The sequence below is a fragment of the Diaphorina citri genome, unplaced genomic scaffold, assembly GCF_000475195.1.
Source record: "Diaphorina citri unplaced genomic scaffold, Diaci psyllid genome assembly version 1.1 scaffold5, whole genome shotgun sequence".
Classification (NCBI taxonomy): domain Eukaryota; kingdom Metazoa; phylum Arthropoda; class Insecta; order Hemiptera; family Psyllidae; genus Diaphorina; species Diaphorina citri.
In genome coordinates, this window is record NW_007377444.1 from 710,451 (window position 1) to 734,816 (window position 24,366).

The following is a 24,366-nucleotide window of genomic DNA, read 5'->3' on the forward strand; positions in this document are numbered from 1 at the left end:
TACCTAACCTAATTTTTGCATATTTACAGTCCACCTAGGTAAGACTGAACGAAGTTTTTTTTCATTCAAGTTTGGGAAGATCCTGAATTCTCAAGGGCAAAAATAAACTACCGGAGAGAGCACAATAAGTAAGCTGAATTTTGTTATTTTCTTCGACTGATGTTTCAAGGTCAAGAAAGTCAATTTTAAGAAATTTCTTCACGTTCATTATTGTCCATTTCTGTTTCTCTGTTACAGGCAAAGTCCAAATCCTGTAATAATGGAGAATACTCGTGAGTATAATAGCTGAACACAGGAGAAGAGAAGACGGAGACACGAATAAAGAAAGAAAACCAATACATCCTCAGATGCTCTGAAACAGAGCTTCTCAAACTGTGTGAAACGAGATTTCGGATTTGCCGCGGAAAGAAAGGAGTCTTGAAAAGTGTGCCGCGGTGGCAACAACTTTGAGAAGCACTGCTCTAAAAGAAAAGAAGAAAGAGGAGAGAGATGAATAGAGGAAGAGATTGCAAAAAAGGAAAAGGGGGAAGAAAGAAGACGGGAAACGAGGACAATAGGAGTGTAATATTACGGGGAACCTGGGGAAGAGAAGAACAAGCTGGACCCGTCCCTCCGGGAATTTTTTAGCCCGTAGTTTATTCGATCGTGATTAGAGAAAATCAGTACATAGGAATGTTGAAATGGATACCACCTAGCTATCTACAACACGTAGGTTAGGGAGGTTTGGATAAGTCCTTCTATGGGGACAGACTGACAGACAGACAGAGGACACCGAAGCGAATACAATAGTCCGTATACCTTTTTAATACTATTGTAATAATAAAGGAAGGACGGATACCTTTTTAATACTATTGTAATAATAAAGGAAGGACGGGCTAAAAAGTTGGGTGGATGGATAAAGCTAGAAAGTCAAGTATAGACTGCATAGAAAGTCGGGTTGGAGGTATGGCTCTCTCTGTAAAGCTCGTGCTAATAGCTATAAAGATATAAAGGTTAAAGTCGTGTTTGGGTTTTGAAGCATTATGAGAGAAGGAAAAAAAAAAAAGTAATTTATCACATGGTATACAAGTAACGCAACGGTAAAACACATGATATTCAGGGTGAACTTGCTACATTTGGACAGCGTTAAGCACAAAAGAACCATCCATAACTTCCATAAGGTAATAGTTCACCTAATGATCCATAAGGCAATAATTCCTCTTATGGATGGTTCTTTTCTGCTTAAATGCTGTTCATTTTATTCTCATACATATTATAATTAATATTTCAATATTCCATTGGCGAAGGAATGTTGGCAAACATCTATCCAAGACACACAAAACGAGATTTCTGTGGTTGGGTGGAAGAGCTCCTTTGGGAGAATCCTGCCACATTAAATAAAGCCAGAAAAAAAAAAAAAAAAAAAAAGTTCTTCCTTATTTTTCCTGCACTAATAACACCTAATAACACTCAGGCGCGATGCACACTAGTGAAACTCGAATTTAGTAGGACGTACGGTTTAGGAGGTATAAGGGAAAAACTGAAAAAAAGGTGCAAAATTTGGGCCGTTTGCTGGTGGTTTTTCTGCCGAATTGAAAAATACATAGATATCTACACATTTTTTCGTGAAAAAAGACACGAAATGGAGCTAATCGTGTATCGACACTTCGACTTTTTTTAACAAGCACAAGAATTAGTAAACAACTAACACAAACAATGTTATGTTAATAACCTGTATACTTCGTCAGCCTAGTAAGCGCTAGGTCGTGGGTTCGATTTCCGCCCGGGCGGTTTTATCCTAAACAGACAAGATTCGTTCTTGTCTGTTTAGGATAAAACCTTTCGGCTGACTTTCTAATATCCTGTCTTCCTTCACTCTTCGCTTTTAGAACAATAAGACTTTAGTGTCTGTACTGTCCGTTTTCTGTGTGGTATTTATTTTTTTTATCAAAGCTTGAACCCTCAGGATCTCCTGGGGCGGAGGGAGTGTCTGTATCCTGACCTGTTTACTTTGACTTGTGCTGAGTCTTTGCTCCGAGGCGAAGTTATTTAAGCTTAAAATAACTTCGAAGCAAAGGTACATTCTCGTTCTTTTTCCCCTTAGTAGGTACTCTCGAAGATATTACCTAGGGAGGTAGAGAGGTACCTGCAAGTATTTTATTGAAAAAATATTGAAGGAAAATTAGAACACTAAAACGTTCATGTTTCGATTACAGAATAATCAAAGGAGGGAGAGAGGAGGAGGAAAAAAAGAAGGGAGAGAGAAATAGATAGATAGCGAGAGAGAGACAGACAGAAGGGAGAGAGGAGGAGAGAGAAGAAGAAGGAAGAGAGGGAGAGAGACAGACAGAAGGGAGAGAGGAGGAGAGAGAAGAAGAAGGAAGAGAGGGAGAGAGACAGACTGAACGGAGAGAGAGGAAGAAAGGAGAGAGGAAAAGAGTGAGATCATCTGCACTGATAGGAGAAAAAAAGGTAAAATTTTGCGCGGGTCAGGGGGTCAAACACGTTCTTTCTACCCAATACCCACCCATCTGTCGATATAGGTACCTACCATCTACATCATACAGGAGAACCTCGATTATTTCAACATCCATTATTTCAACTCCAAAATCCACTGTTTTTTTCTATTTTTCAAAGGATATCCTATCTTATCAGAAGAAAAGCTGATCATAGAAAGTCACCATTTCAACTACCCCTAGTCGCAATTAGTTGAAATAATCGAGGTTCTACTGTATCTATGTCTATATTTATGTATACCATGTTGTGTCTACGATTCCAATAGGAATGTTTATATGGATACCACCTAGCTATCTACAACACGTAGGTTAGGTACCTAAAGGTATACTCGTTCGATATACATTTTATGGATTTTGAAACACATTTTATGGCATTTAGGTGCTGGGTCAACACGAGAACACCAGAAAGTAACCCGTTGAAATATTTGCAATCGAAAAACGAGAAGATAGAAGATACAGAAAAGATAAAAGAAAAGATATTGTGAAAACTAACTAGGACAATGGGTACTATAGTCCTATACACTGGACTCAACACACAGGAATTTCGTTAGAAAAGTCCCTCATTTCAATGTAACTGGGGAAAAAACTAGGTACTTTTGCCATTTGCCCAATACATAAAATGTCAATATGCAATGTTAGAATAATAACGAATAGATAGCAAACGACAGCACATCTTCTGCCAGATTGTAAACCAGGTCAATTCACTTTGCAGCAAAAAATATGCAGAAACGAGAAAAAAAAAAAAAAAAAAAAAAAAAAAAAAAAGGGGAATTTTTAAAATGAATTATTAAACTTGGCAGTGATATGTTGAAAAAAGAAATCAATTTGATAGCCTGACATCACTCCATTAATCTTTTCCTTCGTCTAGTTGGCAATATATTATTTTGCTTACCTAATACGGCAAAAACTAACCTGTTTAACATTTATTTACAGAGGGTGCTCCCTCGTTTAAAGTCAGGTTAAGGGGAGCATGGATTTTATGTCGCTACCACTCAGAGTGGCCTGGCAATAAAAATATCTAAATTAAGTAATTGTCATAAAAAAAGTGCAAACTAAATAGTACAATTATTGGAAATTTGATATATAAAAAAATAGTGCACATTATAGTCAGGTTAAAGGTAGCATAGATTTTCTTTACATGACACATGACTAGGCTTGCCAAATATCCAAAATGTCGATTCGGGACGCGAATCCGCGAACATAATTGCCAAATCCGCGAACATAATCGCGTCGATTCGGGACGCGAATCCGCGAACATAATTGCCAAATCCGCGAACATAATCGCAAAATCCGCGAACAAAATCGCCATCCGCGACCATAATCGCCAAATCCGCGAACAAAATTGCCAAATCCGCGAACATAATGGCGAAATCCGCGAACATAATGGCGAAATCCGCGAACAAAATCGCGAAATCCGCGAACAAAATCGCCAAATCCGCGAACATGTGGAAATAGGTAGGTAACATACCTAGCTAAAATAGTTACCTACTGGGAAAAGCACCTTTTTCCTTTGGATGCATCTATCATCCAATGATATTAAAATTGATATTTGACATGAAATTTGAAAAAGTTTACAGGTAAAAATGTGCATTTTTTTAACCATATTTTTTATTATTTCTCTAGCTCTCATTCCTGCCAAACCCCTTTCTCTCTCTCTGTCTCTCTCTCTCTCTCTTTCCCCCTCTCTCTCTCTTTCCCTCTCTCTACCTCTATTTCTATCGTGCACTGTAGGTAAAGATACAGAATTAGTAAGCTTGCACTGTTACGAGTAGGTATGGCTTGCAGACTTGCACGTACATAATTATTTATTATTACTTTCTAATGCTCCTCCCATTACCGCATCTCTCTCTACTTGCAGACTTGCACGTACATAATTATTTATTATTACTTTCTAATGCTCCTCCCATTACCGCATCTCTCTCTCCCTCTATGCATTGACCTCTATTTAAATTTGCTTATCACTTCTCCTTCATCTCACTCTCAATTTGAAAAAATAGGTAGGTATTGTAGGTAAAATTTTCCTAGACTTGGGTATTGTAGGTAAAACACCTACCATTATACATAATTATGTACCTACTCGTGCATAAATAGAACCAACCTTACACTACCAACAACCCCAGTGCTGGATTTCGGTAGGTTGTGAGAGTGGGGGAGAGAAAAATTGCAAACTTATAATTTATAATGATAGTATATATTAAAATGGTCGTCTATTACACTAGGATTCACAGGTATAGGTGGATAATACCTAAAATAATAATAAAAATCGGTGTCAACCACTTTGTACCAAGTGAGATATTAACATAAAATCAAAATAATAATTTCCAATGCTAAAATATTCGTATACTTAACAACCTACTTCCTATCTACCTACAACCTACTACATATTAGGATAAGGAAAGTAATTAGCCACCTCCCTAAGACCAGAGTACAAAACCTTCTTAGAAGAAAACAATTTCCCTCGGAGGAGCTCTTTTGAAAGTTCTGAAAAAAGCTCCCTCTTTTCATACCTCCATTACGAAACGGTTCTTTGTTTTCCAAAATTTTTCTCCTACAATGGCATTTGATTAACCTTTTGAAACAGAAAAATAAAAGGGCAAAATGAAATGCGTTACGTAAAACGCGGAAAAACGCTTATAATAATTTCCAATGCTATAATATTCGTATAGGTACCTAACAACCTACTACTTCCTATCTACCTACAACCTACTACATATTAGGATAAGGAAAGTAATTAGCCACCTCCCTAAGACTAGAGTACAAAACCTTCTTAGAAGAAAACAATTTCCCTCGGAGGCGCTCTTTTGAAAGTTCTGAAAAAGCTCCCTCTTTTCATACCTCCATTACGAAACGGTTCTTTGTTTTCCAAAATTTTCCTCCTACAATGGCATTTGATTAACCTTTTGAAACAGAAAAATAAAAGGGCAAAATGAAATGCGTTACGTAAAACGCGGAAAAACGCTTTTCCTGAGTGAAAAAGCCCAACGTATTCTTTTTTTTTTAAGTGGGACGCTGCGACGCGAAAAAAACGTTCTCAAATCAGATTGCAATTACAAAAGACATTGAAGTGTTTCTTTGGGGAAGCTTTCAAGTATGCTATTACTCTTTTTCCTATAAAGTCTTTGTAATGGAAATGGTGGATGTGCTAAATCTCCCATTTCATTATAGTGAACTTAGGTGAATGGTGGATGTGCTAAATTTTCCTATTTCACTACACGGAGTTTAGAAAATTTAGGGGATGTGCTAAATACCTATTCAATTTCATTACACAGTTTATATATATAAAAAAAAAGTGGATGTGCTAAATATCCAATTTCAAAACACAGAGTTTAGGAAAATAGTGGATGTTCTAAATCTCCACTTTCACTTTACTACAGACGAGGAAATTAAAAGTGAATAATTTAAATAAACGTATGTACATATTCACCTGTTTGTGGTAGAGCTGGACACGGCCGTGAGGAGATAGATTTTCCTCGGTTAGGGAAATCTCCAGAAAGATTTGATAGGAAAAACACTACTTTTCACAAAAATAAGGTACGAGTAGATAAGGACTCACCGGTTCATTTTTGACGACTGAACTGAAGATAGACCGAATAGTTATAGGTCTGTATTAGTCCTATTCCACCCCACAGGTCGCCTGAGAGACCTATTATTGCGGTCATACACTATCAGGCAGACCTACCGGATGGTGAATGGCCGGCCCTGCAATCCTACATAATTGTTTTTTCAACTGACTCTAAAACTCTAAACACTCCGCATTAGAAGAGCCGTTTTACCTAAAAAGATTCTAAACCGGGTTATGACCTAAACTGGGCCGGGTACTTCTGGTATTAATGTCTTCAATTTTATTATTATTCAAGCGTTTCTAAAAAGGTTAGCTTTTAAATTTCACTTAACTAACATTCTGGTCTGCTACGTTTCCCAAGACAGAGGTAACGGCTCCTACATTTATTCTGTCTCGGGTTTTTCATTTTCAAAATGCCAGATGTTCGAAAGAATATTGTCAAGTTTTACGACTCGAAATGAACAATGGAGTCATTTTAGTTTAAGTGCCACCATAAACTTCAATAGACTTGCCACAGGATTTACATTAAATTTCGTTCTGCTTCCAAGTGTGCCTTGTAAGCATTGCTATCAATTTTACCAAAGGCAGCAGAAAAATGGTTTATGAAGAGAACTTTTCTGTAACATGGCTGTTGGCTGTACCTACATATAATTAAAGGGTTTCAAATAAGGGTTTTGTTTTATGTAAATAAAACTTGAAAGTTTTTAATTTCCTTTGATTACTCATCAAAGGAAATTTCCAGGCATTTTCCACGCCCCTAAATCCCAAATGTCTAAAGGTAGAAATACGTCAAGTGAACTCACGTGACGTGATAGTAGTGTGGCTGCCCTGAACGAGATTACCTGACAATATTATGGAAAAACTTTGGACTACATCTTTCTGATTCCCCATGAGTTCACGTGACGTGAGGTGATTGTAGTGTGTTTCTACTTTTAGTGTCTCTTTCAAAACGTCATCTTCTCGAGGGAGAACTGTGGCAGAATTTTTGCACAAACTTTCTACCTTATTTCTTATGTTTCAAACTGTCAGCAATTTTTGACTTATCAAGATCGAAATGAAAGCTTTTCTCTCCGGTACCTTCCTCACACTCAAATTGACAGCTTGCTATCCCACAGGCAACGTTTGCCATTCTCTTTCTATTTGCATTTTTTATTAATCGAAGAAAGTGATAAATAATATTGGTTACAGAGTGGATTTTCTTAGCGGATTAAAGGTATGTCCACACATAGTCGATGGCCGTCGATCCACATCGGTCACACCTTAACCCATAAGGGCCGAACTTATTCTCTCCATTGGATATTGCTAAAATTTAACCGCTTCTAACTCCGGACCGGTACTGACTAAATATGTCAAATAATAATGAAAATGGTAGGAAATTTTGTTTTCTAACTGATAGACGGATATCCGATGCAATCTGATGTGGAGCGACCGAGATATTAGCGAAAAAGACACTAGTTTTTTAAGGACTAGGGAACTATTCAAAAAGGCACTTTGTAAATGATCGATTTTCAGCACATAACTCATAATCAATCTAATCAGATACTAAAAAACGTGTAAAAAGGAACATGACACAAGTTACCACGACTTCACGACAAATATACCTCGCATAGGTAATTTTATTTTACCACCCTGACACCCTGTATAGAAAGTTTTAAACTTTTGCAAGGTTCCCGTTTTTCCGCGAAAGCACTGTATGTTTAGTGCCCTGTAGACAGAAGATTTATTTTGGCGCCGAGTAGTGGTCGATGAAAAAAAAGTACAGTTTTTGCTACATGAAATTGAATGCTACCTATCAGCAAAAAATTTCAACAACTATATTTTCCCCAGACAATAGAAAAACAGCAATGAACATGTTTTGACAATAGAAAAATACACATTTTTTCGTGAAAAAAGACACGAAATGCGAAATGGGGCTAATCGTGTATCGACACTTCGACTTTTTTAACAAGCACAAGAATTAGTAAACGACTAACACAAAAAATGTTAAGTTAATAATCTGTATACTTCGCCAGTCTAGTAAGCGCTAGGCCGAGGCGTGGGTTCGATTTCCGCCCGGGCGGTTTTATTCTAAACAGACAAGATTCGTTCTCGGAACAGCTGGCTTTCTAATATCCTGTCTTCCTTCACTCTTCGCTTTTAGAACAATAAGACTTTAGTGTCTGTACTGTCCGTTTTCTGTGTGGTATTTACCTGTTTACACAATAGATTGCGGGGGAAAGGGACTTTTCAGTCTCATCCTAGCAGAATAAGTGAGATATAAATTGAGTCTATTCTATTTTCCAGCTGTACCCCTCCTAAAGAATGTTGCAATTTCAAATTGGGCTGTTGCAATCCCCATTCCCCAAGAGAGAGGAAAAGAGTGAGATCATCTGCACTCATAGGAGAAAAAAAGGTAAAATTTTGCGCGGGTCAGGGGGTCAAACACGTTCTTTCTACCCAGTACCCACCCATCTGTCGATATAGGTACCTACCATCTACATCATACAGGAGAACCTCGATTATTTCAACATCCATTATTTCAACTCCAAGAGATTGCGGGGGAAAGGGACTTTTCAGTCTCATCCTAGCAGAATAAGTGTGGTATAAATTGGGTCTATTCTATTTTCCAGCTGTACCCCTCCTAAAGAATGTTGCAATTTCAAATTGGGCTGTTGCAATCCCCATTCCCCTCAACATGTGTTCTTCTGGAGCCACTGGTACTTCTGGTAAGTCCATTTCGGTGGCTGAGTGGTCAAGAGCACTGACTCTCTGTTCAACCTGAAGGTGCTGGGTTTGAATCCCGGCCAGGGCGGAAATTTTCTCTGAACGGTCTGCGTCCACCCGTATCTGCATTGATGGCGTAGTGGTCAAGACGCTCACCTTGTACACAGGAGGGCGTGGGTTCGATCCCAGCCGAGGCATGGAATTTTATCCTCATTTATTTGAGATTTCGATCACATAATAATCGGTTAGGTATATTGTGGATACGTTTGCAATCCAGGATAAAAGTTAAACTCAAATCGTCTTTGGGTTAATTAGTTTTCCCCCAATCAGATAATACATTCTCTCTTTAGTTAAACTTTGTTTGTACCAGCAAAATCACGAAAAGTAGTTTTAGTGTTTCCTAAATTCCAAATCTGCCACTTCCTGTTGAGAATATTTAACAACTTGAAAAACCACATCTTCAAATCTACCAGATGTAGGAGGTATGTACCTAGCATTTACAAACCACTCTGTAAATGTTATACAAGTTTGGTGTGTGTACTTTACGTTTCAAATTCAAACAAAGGAATAATATAGACACGAGTTTTTATATTTTATCATAATATTTTCTATTCTCTCTGTGAAAACATTGTCTCCTCCCTTTTCTTCTCTCGTCCCATCCCTCTTGTTTCTGTTCTTACCTCCTCTCTCCACTTCTCTATGGTGTTTTCTTTCAAAAGCACTCGTAAACTCTCGAAGTGATATCAATTTGTGAAATTTATGTTCCCATCTCTCCTCCTTTTTTCCTCCTCCTCCTCCTCCTCTCGGAGCACGTATTCTTGTTTTCTCAGCAATTTAGGAGATGATTATTTTCCAAATGACAGACGAATTTGCAGCGCGATATAATATAATTGTGAAAGGAAAATGAAGAGCTTTTTTTCAGTGGGAGAAAAGTGATTATTGCTGAGAAATCTGAGAATGCTGAAAACACCGATTGTGAGTTGCGTCATTTGAAACCGACGCGACTATTTTTCGACGTTCTTTCGGCTACCCTTCTTTTCCTTCGTTTCTTCTCTTTCTCTTCAATTCACCATTTTGTTCCTCCAAATAATTATGCTAATCAAATAATCACTTTCTACTTTCTTCTAAAATTAAAGTACATAATTCTAAATCAGTTCTTCTCAACCTGTGGTATGCGCAGTCTCCTTCGGTGGGTAAAATCGGACCCTCCAAACAGGGGTCCAGTAGCACTTGTACTAACCGTCGGAATGATTCATAACCCCTGCTCTAGATCAGTAGTTCCCCTTAAAAAAATTATACGCGGCCCGTTTTTTTAAATTGTGAACACTCTTAACTGTATTTTATGTGATCTTCCCGGGGGTCTTGAATTCCTTCACGGCCCCCCAGTTGGGGAATCACTGCTCTAGATTACAAAACCCATCGGTTTACTTTTATTTTATTTGACATTTGGTCTGACATCCTGAGATGGGAAAAAAAAAGAACTTACCTCGCTGTAAGGCGGGGGCAGGAGGAAGGATGAACATCGGCTGTACTGGGGCGGCTGACACCAGCTGGTATAAGAAGAAGCTCGGGGCATACTAGAGGGTGTGCGGGGGTCAGAGGGGCGCCGCACCCGGCCTCGCCGCCACATGCCGCACCCGCACACACAGAACACCACCAGGACGAAGAACATGGAACACCTGACAAACCGGTTAGGTGGTAGAGAACGCCTCCGGCGTTAACCTCGCCTAGTGGTTACCTTCCACTCAAGAGTCTATGTCGTTTGTCAGGTGTTCCATGTTCTTCGTCCTGGTGGTGTTCTGTGTGTGCGGGTGCGGCATGTGGCGGCGAGGCCGGGTGCGGCGCCCCTCTGACCCCCGCACACCCTCTAGTATGCCCCGAGCTTCTTCTTATACCAGCTGGTGTCAGCCGCCCCAGTACAGCCGATGTTCATCCTTCCTCCTGCCCCCGCCTTACAGCGAGGTAAGTTCTTTTTTTTTCCCATCTCAGGATGTCAGACCAAATGTCAAATAAAATAAAAGTAAACCGATGGGTTTTGTAATCTAGAGCAGTGATTCCCCAACTGGGGGGCCGTGAAGGAATTCAAGACTCCCATCTCAGGATGTCAGACCGAATGTCAAATAAAATAAAGGTAAACCGATGGGTTTTGTAATCTAGAGCAGTGATTCACCAACTGGGGGGCCGTGAAGGAATTCAAGACCCCCGGGAAGATCACATAAAATACAGTTAAGAGTGTTCACAATTTAAAAAAACGGGCCCATCTCAGGATGTCAGACCGAATGTCAAATAAAATAAAAGTAAACCGATGGGTTTTGTAATCTAGAGCAGTGATTCCCCAACTGGGGGGCCGTGAAGGAATTCAAGACCCCCGGGAAGATCACATAAAATACAGTTAAGAGTGTTCACAATTTAAAAAAACGGGCCGCGTATAATTTTTTTAAGGGGAACTACTGATCTAGAGCAGGGGTTATGAATCATTCCGACGGTTAGTACAAGTACTACTGGACCACTGTTTGGAGGGTCCGATTTTACCCACCGAAGGAGACTGCGCATACCACAGGTTGAGAAGAACTGATTTAGAATTATGTACTTTAATTTTAGAAGAAAGTAGAAAGTGATTATTTGATTAGCATAATTATTTGGAGGAACAAAATGGTGAATTGAAGAGAAAGAGAAGAAACGAAGGAAAAGAAGGGTAGCCGAAAGAACGTCGAAAAATAGTCGCGTCGGTTTCAAATGACGCAACTCACAATCGGTGTTTTCAGCATTCTCAGATTTCTCAGCAATAATCACTTTTCTCCCACTGAAAAAAAGCTCTTCATTTTCCTTTCACAATTATATTATATCGCGCTGCAAATTCGTCTGTCATTTGGAAAATAAGTACTACTGGACCACTATTTGGAGGGTCCGATTTTACCCACCGAAGGAGACTGCGCACACCACAGGTTGAGAAGAACTGATTTAGAATTATGTACTTTAATTTTATAAGAAAGTAGAAAGTGATTGATTATTTGATTAGCATAATTATTTGGAGGAACAAAATGGTGAATTGAAGAGAAAGAGAAGAAACGAAGGAAGAGAAGGGTAGCCGAAAGAACGTCGAAAAATAGTCGCGTCGGTTTCAAATGACGCAATTCACAATCGGTGTTTTCAGCATTCTCAGATTTCTCAGCAATAATCACTTTCCTCCCACTGAAAAAAAAGCTCTTCATTTTCCTTTCACAATTATATTATATCGCGCTGCAAATTCGTCTGTCATTTAGAAAATAATCATCTCCTAAACTGCTGAGAAAACAAGAATACGTGCTCCGAGAGGAGGAGGAGGAGGAGGAGGAGGAGGAGGAGGAGGAAAAAAGGAGGAGAGATGGGAACATAAATTTCACAAATTGATATCACTTCGAGAGTTTACGAGTGCTTTTGAAAGAAAACACCATAGAGAAGTGGAGAGAGGAGGTAAGAACAGAAACAAGAGGGATGGGACGAGAGAAGAAAAGGGAGGAGACAATGTTTTCACAGAGAGAATAGAAAATATTATGATAAAATATAAAAACTCGTGTCTATATTATTCCTTTGTTTGAATTGGAAACGTAAAGTACACACACCAAACTTGTATAACATTTACAGTGTTTTGTAAATGCTAGGTACATACCTCCTACATCTGGTAGATTGGAAGATGTGGTTTTTCAAGTTGTTAAATATTCTCAACAGGAAGTGGAAGATTTGGAATTTAGGAAACACTAAAACCTTTTCGTGGTTTTGCTGGTACAAACAAAGTTTAACTAAAGAGAGAATGTATTATCTGATTGGGGGAAAACTAATTAACCCAAAGACGATTTGAGTTTAACTTTTATCCTGGACTGCAAACGTATTATCAACAATACCAAAACATTTACATTTTGTGTTCTTCTCCCTAGGGCCTAGGCACTTCCTACTTACATTCTCAGGTTTTAATTTACAATAACCTTGGACTATTATTAGAATATCCATGTCCATTGTCCATACACCCCGACAACAGTACATACAAGGAATGTTCCCAAAGTTTTCTTGTATATCAACAATGCCAAAACATTTACATTTTGTGTTCTTCTCCCTAGGGCCTTGGACTATTATTAGAATATCCATGTCCATTGTCCATACACCCCGACAACAGTACATACAAGGAATGTTCCCAAAGTTTTCTTGTACCCTGTGTTGTAATATTTTCTGACAAAACAGTGTCATAACTATGAGAACACCGGGTAGGTATTCAAGCAAAATCCACGGTACTTCGTATTTTTCTTTTCCTTATGAAAATGTTTTTCCAAAGGTTCCTACACTGGAAAAGTAGAGGTGTGTATTGTTTTTAGTTCTCTGCAACATTTTACACTGCCGCATGTACCTATCCATTATTTAATTCCCCAGCAGCGCTGTGGTTTAGGTGAGCTGTCAGGAAAATGGAAATCACTTTGGAGGAAAATTGTGCAGTTGCAAGTGACAGGGAAGGAGGGAGAGGAGATAGAGAGGGAGGAGAAACAGGAAGGGAGATAGAGAGGGAGGAAAAGGGGAGGGAGAGAGAGTTTAATCACTTTTCCAGAAATTGCAAGGACGGAAAGTTTATACGCGAATTGTTGAAAAATGTCTGTTCCACCATGAAATTATGGGACATGGATAAATATGCAAGAAGCAGGAACTATGCAAACTAGGTCACACATTATTAACTAGCAATGCAAAAGACGTGAATAAATGACGCTATAACAGCATTATTTACACAAGTAAGAATTATACTTTGTTTAAATAACAATTCATCATAAATGGAGCTGTAAAATAATAATTTCATATGGTGATGAAAAAAAAAATCAGTGTTAAATTAGCTTTCAGCTAGCAGTTTTATTGAGTATTTTGTTTCACTTGTTCTTTGGGGAAAAAATCGTCTATTTAATTTACATAATACCTACCAATAATGCCTATTCCGATATTTACAATATTTTACTTGCAGTAGGGTATTACCGAGTTTTTAATATGTACCGACCCACAAAAGAACCTAGAACCAAGCCAAAAAGTAATTCATTTAAATCAAACAAAACGATGTTCCAATTTGATTCGATTAGTGTGGTACTTAACCAAGATAAACACACACTTGAGCAGTGAGCACAATATAAGGTTAGTATTTTCCTGAATATGTAGATGGGAAAATGGGGATTATACAATGTGTACAAGTGAGCACTTGTCAACAGGATAATGTGCTTTTCGTTTACAGATCCATATCTGTATCCCTATCAGTAAATGAAAAGGACATTATCCCTTGGGTACCTACCCCAAGCAAAAATCCATTGAATTATGTTATTTTTTCGTAAAACATGTACTGTACAGACTGACCATCGTAAATAATAGTAATTTAAAAATAGAGAACAGAGAATGGAATGGTTAAGTAACTTAGGTAAGTATTCAGTGTTTATGATTTAGTAGTTTTTGAAGAATATTTATTTAAGTTGTGGTTTTTCTTGTAATTCTGACTTCATATCCCTTCTAAGTTTCAATCATAACAATTTTTTGTGGAAATATTCTTTGAAATGTTCAGGGGTAAAAAATACTGAAAAGTTACCATTACTTCTTATTTACCTTAGAGTACAGTCACATTTTTACTTGACTCGCCAATTTCCTTCTTAGAGTTGTCCAGTATGATGAAATCTTCCTCACTACTGCTCCCACACAGATCTACAGTTTCTGGTTTTCCACCTTTCTTTGTTGGAGTCTTCTTTGGACTGGCCACAGTTTTCTTTGGACTGGTTGTTTTTTTCTGAGGTGTAGGAATTTCTTCAATATCACTATCTTCCTCTTCATCTTCTTCTGAGCTCTCTTCACTTTCACTATCTTCTTCACTTCCAGACTCTTCACTTTCACTTGCAAGAAAGTCTAACCGATCTGTCTTCTTGGAGCTTTCAGCCATCATCTTTTTGTACTCGGCAACAGTAATTTTGTGAGGAATGAGAACTGAAACACAGAAAAGAAATAAATGATGAAATAGTTTGATCACAAAAGGTTTTGATATTGTCATTTTACATTTGGTACCTACTCATGTGCCACTCATTGGATTGGTCCAGATAATACTAAAGTAATAGAAAGTAAGTATTCTAGATATTATAGCCTCACCTTTTAGAAATTGAAGATGTTCTTCATCTTCACTGTTGATGTAATTGGCCAGAGCATTGTATTCAATTTTCCTCTTCTTCATTTTTGTCACATCAGTGTAGACTCCTTGCATCAGATATTTGATGAATAATTCCTGCAATACAAAAATGATATATAGGTATTAAAAAATTAACTTTCCTGATGCCTACTTAATTTTTAGTGGAATACTTGCAAGGCACAATGCATGCTGAAACGGCATCCCTTGATCAGATAATCCCTCAAATAATCCCTTGTTCAGAAATAGAACTATGTTATTGATAAACTTCAGTTGCCTTTTATATCTGTATTCAATGTGCTGTAGCCACTGACTCATTTAATATACAGCTAATTAAGTAAGTATATTATTAATACCTATCTACACCAACCTATACTGATAAATTAAAAAATAATGACTTACAGCTGCTATTGCTGTCAATTGTACAGCATCTGGTGAGATGGCTTCGGCATAGCGAGCTGTTTTCATTATAGTTCTCACTCGGCTGATTGGCAATCCTTCACGCTTTCCCCTTTTATTTCCAGAAGCAGTAATTTTACTTAGATCAGTAGATCTGTTCTTCTCAGGACTGCTTTTCACAGGGGTTTTGTTTAGACCATTTGTATTTTTGGCAAGGGTATTCTTATCTGAGCTTCCATTTTTAACGGGAGTTTTCTTCTCTTCATTTGAACTTTTAACAGGACTTTTCTTGTCTGTATTTTTAACTGTTTTATTTTCCATGTTTGGAGTTTTGACTGGAGTTTTCTTATCTGCAGTTGATTCTTTAATTGGTGTTTTCTTGTTAGTTTTATCATTAATTTTATTGTTTTTCACTGGTGTGGAGTTTTTACTTTTGGCTGGAGACTTTGGCATTTTGATATCTTTTTTACTGGGAGTATCAACTTTCTTTCCTGGACTTTTAGAATTACCTTTAACTCTATTATCTCCCATACTCTAAATTCAGTTTTTCTATAGGAAAATGCAAGAGATTTGCTATTGTAAGATTGGTTTTCAGACAAGCTTGGTAAAGATGATGGACTGACAAATTCTGACAACTTACTAGGAACTAGGAACAAGGTTTAAGACAATTTCAACTAAACACCGAAATTGGTACGATAGCAATAGCGTATTTTCTAGTTATCTTATGAATAAAATAATCACAGTCAAATTAATATTAAAATAAATTTAATTTAATTTAAAAATTTTAATTAAAAATCCCACAAAAAATAAACACAACTACCGGTCGTCATTCGTCAAACTCAAAAATTTGCGCCAAAACAATCATTTCTCTCCTCTGTGGTAACGCACAGAGGTAATAGAGTTTGATTTTTTCCGCCAAAACCTTGTGGCGCAAATTTGAATTTTTTAGCTAAATTCCTGTTTCCTTTAATAATCAACAATATTGATTGACCATTTTTTCAATTTTATTTTTCAATTTTCATTGATTCTGATATTTTCGATTATAAAGGGAGGTATTAATAAGGTAGTAGTTTTTTCTTGGAAGTTACTTATACGTAGCACGCACACTTTTATAATTTTCCGTGATTCACCTCTCTTTTCCCTGATTCACGAAAACTGAAAGCATCTCCTCAAGCACACTGGAAGTTTGAACGAGTATTCTAGATTATGGAGCTTTCCAGTTTATACTGCTATCAAGCTATTTTCATCTCTTCTTGCACAGAAAACGAGATACTAATGAAAAATTCTATGGTCACAAAAATACTAAAAGGAATATTAAGTACTGCCCATTAGGTATTTCAAATAATTTCCAAAGCAACCCCTATTTTCCCTGATTCACGAAAACTGAAAGCATCTCCTCAAGCACACTGGAAGTTTGAACGAGTATTTCAGATTATGAAGCTTTCCAGTTTATACTGCTATCAAGCTATTTTCATCTCTTCTTGCACAGAAAACGAGAAAGTATAGTTTTCTACTTTTTCTCGGGAGAGCGCGACACAATTCACAGCTGAAATACGTGGGGTCAGTCAGCAACGATGGCACATTGCATCAGTTTCAGTTCCTCATAGATCACTGAAGTTAAGCAACGTTGAGGGAGGTTGGTATTGAAAAAGGAGGTTGAGCTAGGACTATGCAACTTCAGGGAGCTATAATGTTAATAAAGTGAAAACAACACATGACGGGAATGATTAACAGGGTAAGGAAGAAAGGAAGATAAGAAACGGAGAAGAATAATGAGGTCAAGAGCAATACTTTCTTGTTAAGAATTTTAAACAAACATCCCCGGATTCCTCAGAAAAACATACCTACCTACCTACCTACCTACCATTCTAGGTACATGCATCTTTCAAATGTCTGCCTTATCAACTGTCGATGCGTGGTAACTACCATGGTGGTAACGGGTGACGGGGGATTAGGGTTCGATCCCGGAGAGGGAGCCTGAGAAACAGCATATCTACCTAGATAGGTTGTGTTCGTTTCTGCCTTTTTTTTTTTCTTTTGAGATTTGATAGAGGGAACTGTAAGTGATAAAGGGTCTTATATCGTCCCGAAATCGAAGAGAGAAGGAAGACAGGATAGGAGAAAGCCAGCCGTTCCGAGAACGAAGCTTATCCGTTCAGGATAAATTCAGAGTGAAGTTACAGACTCTTACTAAAAGCTACGCCACTATAGGTACCTCGTTACTTGACTTTTCATTATGTACAAACATGATGTTTGCGCCTATCAACCCCGGATACCTCAGAAAAACATACCTACCTACCTACCTTTCTAGGTACCTACGTATAGCATATCTACCTATATAGGTTGTATATTCGTTTCTGCTTTTTTTTTCTTTTGAGGTTTGATAAATTGATAGAGGGAACTTTAAGTGATAAAGGGTCTTATATCGTCCCGAAAGCGAAGAGAGAAGGAAGACAGGATAGGAGAAAGCAGCCGTTCCGAGAACGAAGCTTATCCGTTCAGGATAAATTCAGAGTGGAATTACAGACTCTTACTAAAAGCTACGCCACTATAGGTACCTCGTTACTTGACTTTTCATTATGTACAAACATGATGTTTGCGTCTATCTGGAGCATATCTACCTAGATAGGTTGTATTCGTTTCTGCCTTTTTTTTTTTTTTCTTTTGAGATTTGATAGAGGGAACTGTAAGTGATAAAGGGTCTTATATCGTCCCGAAAGCGAAGAGAGAAGGAAGGAAGACAGGATAGGAGAAAGCCAGCCGTTCCGAGAACGAAGCTTATCCGTTCAGGATAAATTCAGAGTGGAGTTACAGACTCTTACTAAAAGCTACGCCACTATAGGTAGGTAGGTACCTTGTTACTTGACTTTTCATTATGTACAAACATGATGTTTGCGTCTATCTATGGGTTCAAGTACCCGTACTTCACAAAACGATAACCTTGTCCTTGTCTCTTCCCTGAGTTCCTAAACCTTCTCTTCTTCCCTTATTTCTCTTGTTCTTCCCTCTAAACCTATACCCCCCTTCCCTTATGTCTCTTATTACCATGTCTGGAAGCATATTTTTTCTACAAAGCTGGGCAACTAACAAGAGCTTTTTTCCGTCTTGTCTCTTCCCTTAATCCTAAACCTACCCCCCTTCCCTTATGTCTCTTATTACCATGTCTGGAAGCATATTTTTTCTACAAAGCTGGGCAACTAACAAGAGCTTTTTTCCGTCCTCTTTGTGTTTCGAGTGTGTTTACGTTACTTTTTTATCTCGACAGCATTATACCTGATACTACGGCAGTAGAGTATTTAAGAAGGAATCTCTTTTGTTCTATCCCTCCAACTCCTGTTTTATCCTTCGCTATTCGCTTTTATCCCACAATTTTTACACCATATGACCCCAAGCGGATTCAATAAACACAGCATAACACAGGCCAGGAATTTCTAATGGGTTTTCCTGTTCTCTCAAAACATGAGCTTGTACTGTTCTTCAACTTTCCATATTGAAACTGGCAAAATGTTTTCCTATTATGCTGCGGGGTAAGTGTTGTACATGTTTCTCGTTTATTATGTTAACGGAGATTGCGGCATTTTCCTGATTTCCATATTGTATTGAATTTCTTCAGTTTTATATTGTTCCGACCGACTTCTTGGGTAAGCAGGGCGGTAGAGATAGAGAGAGGGTTTAACTTACTTCTTTTTATAAAGAAGCATATTTCGTTTTGGTGCATTTAATTTTATACTTATGACTTCAAACCAAAAGTTAAGGTAGGTACCTGTTACCTATGTGTCCTAAAACATTTGCTTTATTCCCACAGGTGACGGCAAAGCCTGAGCTCTATCCCCTGGTGTTAAGCTACAATATGGATGGCAACAAGATCACAAATGGCAGCTACTACGTTGTACAGCAATTCCGAAACTACCTGATCAACCCTCTCAGCTCGCTCTCAGGGACCAGCAACGAGGAGGCTCTTGGTTCGAATCTCCTCGATGACACGATCAGTGATGTAAGTTATTGTTATTGGCAAAAATTGTGCCTTCCTTTATAAGTGACAAGGGAACCATTTGATCAGAAAAGAGAAAGGAATAAAAAGGTCCCGTTTGAAGAAGAAAAAAAAGTAACATTGTTAGGGCCCACCTCTGTAGCTGAGTGGTCAAGAGCACTGACTCTCAACCCGGAGGTACTGGGTTCGAATCCCGGCCAGAGCGGAAATTTTCTAGTTAATCTTTTCCGTTATTTATAAGTGACAAGGGAACCATCAGATCAAAAAAGAGAAAGGAATAAAAAGGTCCCGTTTGAAGAAGAAAAAAAAGTAACATTGTTAGGGCCCACCTCTGTAGCCGAGTGGTCAAGAGCACTGACTCTCAACCCGAAGGTACTGGGTTCGAATCCCGGCCAGGGTGGAAATTTTCTAGTTAATCTTTTCCGTTCTTGGGGATGTGCCTTGAAGTAATGCGAAAGCGGTACTTTTTCCCCCCAAAAGTAGGTATATTGATGACATTGGAGCGTTCCGCTATGATTCTTTCTAAGAAATCATTAATTTCTAAGAAAAACCATGAAAATATTTGAATGAAAGCTAATTTCTGACTGATTTCAGACCAATCCTGCTCCTCCATCCTACACTTTGGTTCCAGATAATTCAGTCATTATTCAGGTAAGTGAATTTTCTACGCTAAGGCCAATCGAGCTTAAATAACGGACTAATCACTAACTCCATACATAGGAATTTTTATCCTTTTCCTCTGTCCTCTCGACAACGAACTCTCCCAATACACTGATACGTGTAAACTAGAAAAAATTGTAATCGATGTAATTTCTAGAAAAAATTAACTCTTTTGCCGAGCCCAAGGATCACTGTTTCACTCGCTTCAGGCCCAACCTGCTAATCAACAATGCGACAAAATTCGGTCCGTGAATTTCAACCCAAACCGGGATTCAATCCCAGCACCCAAGTACAGCCTAATTATAATCCTGCTCCTCCATCCTACACTTTGGTTCCAGATAACTCAGTCATTATTCAGGTAAGTGAATTTTCTACGCTAAGGCCAATCGAGCTCAAATAACGGACTATCTCCAAAAATAGGAATTTTTATCCTTTTCCTCTGTCCTCTCGACAACGAACTCTCTCAATACACTGATACGTGTACACTAGAAAAAATTGTAATCCATGTAATTTCTAGAAAAAAATAGCTTTTATTATTAATTAAAGAAAGAGCCTCTTTTGCCGAGCCCAAGGATCACTGTTTCACTCCCTTCAGGCCCAGCCTGCTAATCAACAATGCGACAAAATTCGGTCCGTGAATTTCAACCCAAACCGGGATTCAATCCCAGCACCCAAGTACAGCCTAATTAAGATTATAGCAATTTTCACACAAGCATACCTAGTTTTTACTAGTACAGGGTGATGAGAAGTTCTTATAATATAAGATATATATTAAAAAAATAGATAAGTAAAATCAGTAAAGCTTAATTATGTTGAAACTGTCATTGAGAGTTCATACAAAACCTCCTTTGATGATAGTGAGTTGGATGAAATATTTCTCTTGGATCAATCAAGGTGGTAAATTCTGTTGGTGTTCCTAGAGAACCAACAAAATGTATGTCAGAATCCATTGGAAGAGTAGACAATAATAACTTTGATAAACAATGAAATACTAATGAAAAATTCTATGGTCACAAAAATACTAAAAGGAATATTAAGTACTGCCCATTAGGTATTTCAAATAATTTCCAAAGCAAGTGTGTTCCCCCAGGATACAGAATAAACCTTTTTTTCTCAATTATTATTTTTTATGCAGTAGGAGGACATTCATCTTAACAAAGGAAAAGTACTTGGAAGCAAAATACCAGCTCTGTATGCTGACAAAAAACTAGCAAATGGTAAACAAACAAAAAAAAACATTAAAAGTATTATGACTACAACCAACAAAATGAGTAGAGGTAGCATTATCTAATATACAGGTATATTTTTTATGGATGGAATAGCGAATAGCTATCAGATTTGTTTTGCTGATGATTATGAAAATGCCTCATAGGGTAGGAATGTCTTACCTTGTTGACAGTGTAGAAATAAAAGACAGCAAAATAAATGATGTTGAGGACAATGGTGAACATATTAACTTGCAGCATGACAGGGTCATTCATGATAAGTCCATGTTTCAATGCCAGTGTGCACATCACCAGACCACCGACAAATGGAGTGGAGTCCACATTGTGAGTGTGTCCCTCCTTCACAACTTCTAACAACATGAACACTGGGGAAAATGCTTGGGCCATAGTGGTAACTCTACAGGCTGTTGCCACAATATCCTTGTAGTCTTCCAATGCCATTGTGGTGACTGTGTGGTGAGCGCCTAGAAATTAATGTTTTCAATACAAAATTTATCAATATTTTTACTATTAATAAGTGCTTATCAGGTAAGAAATAATTACACTTACAGCCAAAAATGAAAACCTTTTGATTAATAGAAAGTAAAAAAGCAGCTCAAACATTTCAAACACTTGAAAATAATTGATTTTTAACCAACGCTCTCGCAATAGCTACTGTTTTTTTCTTCAAATATTAAAGATCATCTATCCATCTCTATCTATGTTTTCAATCCTCAGATTGGTTTACAACTATCTACGATTCATAATAATGTATTATTCATTATAGACTACAGTTCTAACAAGGATAGAGTTAACAAATATTTAGGTAGGATTAAATTTAATAATTGACATGAATCGATAAGAGCAGACCTAAGCAGTAAGGAGGGATATTTGCTTGGCATATCGAAGATTATTGAAAACATTGGACATTTCAAAAACCACAACAAAATAGTTTTCATTTCCACCTATTTTTGGGATACTTACAAAACTAGCAATATAGTTTAAAGGTAAATCATTTCAAAAACCACAACAAAATAGTTTTCATTTCCACCTATTTTTGGGATACTTACAAAACTAGCAATATAGTTTAAAGGTAAATATACCTAATTAGTTCACAGTTATTTGTATCACACAAAATCACAGAATAAGTAAAAGTAGCTGTGTACCTATACAACAGTCAGTGAACAAAGATATCTACTTCACAACTGATAGGGAATAAATTGTTAATGATACTTAATATAGTCAGCCTGAAATAAGATGTATAGTTTAGACAAAATGTGAGCTCATACTTACTGATAACAGGAGTAATTCAACTGATAGCACAGTGAGATAAGACAAAAAGACAATTTGATTAGAGCTACCTAGAGAACTCCTGTGTATGAAATAATAGGTAGGTTTAGAGCTAAGCTCTAGGCAGATCAATGGAAACTTCAAGGTAACTCTATAGCAGAGAACTCCTGTGTATGAAATAATAGGTAGGTTTAGAGCTAAGCTCTAGGCGGATCAATGGAAACTTCAAGGTAACTCTATAGCACAATACATGGCTAGATGGGAAAGTACTGCCTCTTTGCAGGATTATAGGTAGGTTGGTAGGTAACTAATATTAAAAAGTACCTCTTCCGTATTACCTACTGCTAGCACTTATCACTTAAATAGAATGACCTTGAAAACTTTCGAATTCAAATTTTCCCTCCGTTCGTTTCAAAAAAATTTGCGCTCGTTGATTTTTAAAGCTCGTTACACACGATGCAAATATACTTTTTCCCCGGCGTACCGTCCGTACGCTCCATTGAGGAATGTACTAATGTAGAATGTAGGGTCTTTTTTTTTGGTGGTGGTTACCCTCTTTAGAGTTGAATTCGATGGGGTAAAAGTGTCAAAGCCTCCAGAGGGTGTTTTTATCGTGCCAAAAAAATACAGGAAAGGTTGGGTAAACTTTAGTACCTACATAATAATTATATCTTTATCCTCTATTTTTGGGGGAGACCTCACTGCCCACAGATGAGGAACCACTTTCCAACATTCTCGTGTAACATCGACTCAGATTTAAATATCGTCTTTTTTCCCCGATTCAACATCTGATGTGCGATGGTGGTGTAATGGTCAGCATAGTTGCCTTCCAAGCAGTTGATCCGGGTTCGATTCCCGGCCATCGCACAATATTTTTTGCATTGATTAGCGAGAATATATATTTTATTCACCCGAAGAGACGGTGCTAGAGATAAAAAGAAAAAAACGTTACAGGTAAAATAATTTACCTAGTTATTTTAAGTCAGGTCCCTTGATTTTTACTTTCTATTTTAGTGAAGTGATAGATGGAAAATAAAACTGTTCTTAGTAGGTAAATATTAAAAAGTGTCTTTAAAGTAATAGAGGAATCCCAGGCTATTCTAGGAAGCAATTCTGCATCATACTCCACACTAATCACTCCGAGCACAGAAAAAACTGACGAACGTACTACGACTATTTTTCTGCGCGCGGAATGAAAAATGCGAAGTAGGGTGTCCATGTAAAAACATGTGTCCCTGACACAGATATTAAGGGCATAAATATGGTATACCTACTTGGTGTACTGTAAATTAAAAACACTTCCATTCATAAATCAGTATATGGTAGGTATTGAAGTTCATTCAATTTTCATCTTTCTTGAAGGGGGGAAAAATGAAAAGACCGAAAAGGTTTATATAAAATTTATCACTAAATTTAATTATAGAATATTTATTTAATCTTGTAGAGAAAAAGTTGAACACAAGAAAATGTAACGTATTACGAAAAAACTATAATAAATATTATAGGTGATAATGATAACACACCTAGCCCGTACAAACCAAAACGAAACAATTAATTTGAACCAAGTTTTCAATAATATTCTCATATTTATATGTTTCACTACTGAAGTACTGATCTTCACTTTGTCCACAATCGGTTAGAGCACAAACACACTTTGTTCTCTCAGTGATTTTTCCCGTACTGAAAAAAAAAAAAAAAAAAAAAAAAAAAAAAAAAAAAAGAAAAACGCATTTGGATGGACCACTATGCAGACAGTATGGATGTTTAGGTGGGGATGAACAAGCTTGACACATATAGAAAAATAAAGATAAACTTAATGATAGCTTAAACAAACCTTATATGTAAAATTTGAACTTTTATGATTATAATGATAGCTAACTGCAAAAATAAAGTTAATA

At 37.4% G+C, this 24,366-nt stretch overlaps 3 protein-coding genes and 1 non-coding gene across 9 annotated transcripts in view; 2 read left to right on the forward strand and 2 right to left on the reverse strand.

Annotated features, from left to right (window-relative positions):
* The first annotated feature begins 243 nt into the window (after positions 1-243).
* LOC113473900 lies at positions 244-19,534 on the forward strand. 2 transcript variants are annotated; one of them, XM_026833383.1, is made up of 4 exons: positions 244-272; positions 8,667-8,762; positions 10,530-10,722; positions 19,128-19,265. In XM_026833383.1, the coding sequence occupies exons 1-4, from the start codon at positions 260-262 to the stop codon at positions 19,129-19,131; spliced, it is 306 nt and encodes a 101-aa protein (XP_026689184.1). In that variant the 5' UTR covers positions 244-259; the 3' UTR covers positions 19,132-19,265. The 2 variants fall into 2 exon arrangements, with proteins under 2 accessions (XP_026689184.1, XP_026689179.1); XM_026833378.1 differs by lacking the exons at positions 244-272; positions 8,667-8,762 and adding an exon at positions 8,776-9,009 and having other exon boundaries at positions 10,456-10,722; positions 19,128-19,534.
* The window catches only part of LOC103523994 (muscle M-line assembly protein unc-89), a 21,070-nt gene continuing 10,305 nt past the window's right edge, over positions 13,602-24,366 (reverse strand). The window contains exons 2-4 of one of the 2 annotated variants that reach the window (XM_017449615.2): positions 15,326-15,909; positions 14,890-15,022; positions 13,602-14,730 (exon numbers count right to left, since the gene is read on the reverse strand). In XM_017449615.2, coding sequence (XP_017305104.1) covers positions 14,360-14,730; positions 14,890-15,022; positions 15,326-15,853 — 1,032 coding nt within the window. In that variant the 5' untranslated portion in view covers positions 15,854-15,909 and the 3' untranslated portion in view covers positions 13,602-14,359. Of the gene's footprint in view, positions 14,731-14,889; positions 15,023-15,325; positions 16,410-24,366 lie in introns of those variants that run through there. The other variant, XM_008489024.3, reaches the window with a different exon arrangement.
* LOC103524346 lies at positions 21,266-22,613 on the reverse strand. Of its 4 annotated transcripts, none has more exons than XM_026833401.1 (2): positions 22,472-22,613; positions 21,266-21,663 (listed from the first exon to the last, which is right to left on the reverse strand). In XM_026833401.1, exon 2 carries the CDS (start codon positions 21,638-21,640, stop codon positions 21,281-21,283), a length of 360 nt encoding a protein of 119 aa, XP_026689202.1. In that variant the 5' UTR covers positions 21,641-21,663; positions 22,472-22,613; the 3' UTR covers positions 21,266-21,280. The 4 variants fall into 4 exon arrangements, with proteins under 4 accessions (XP_026689202.1, XP_026689194.1, XP_017305055.1 ...); XM_026833393.1 differs by lacking the exon at positions 22,472-22,613 and adding an exon at positions 22,282-22,437; XM_017449566.2 differs by lacking the exon at positions 22,472-22,613 and adding an exon at positions 22,249-22,411.
* Trnag-ucc lies at positions 23,264-23,335 on the forward strand. Its single transcript has one exon. It is a non-coding gene; the product is annotated as a tRNA-Gly (tRNA).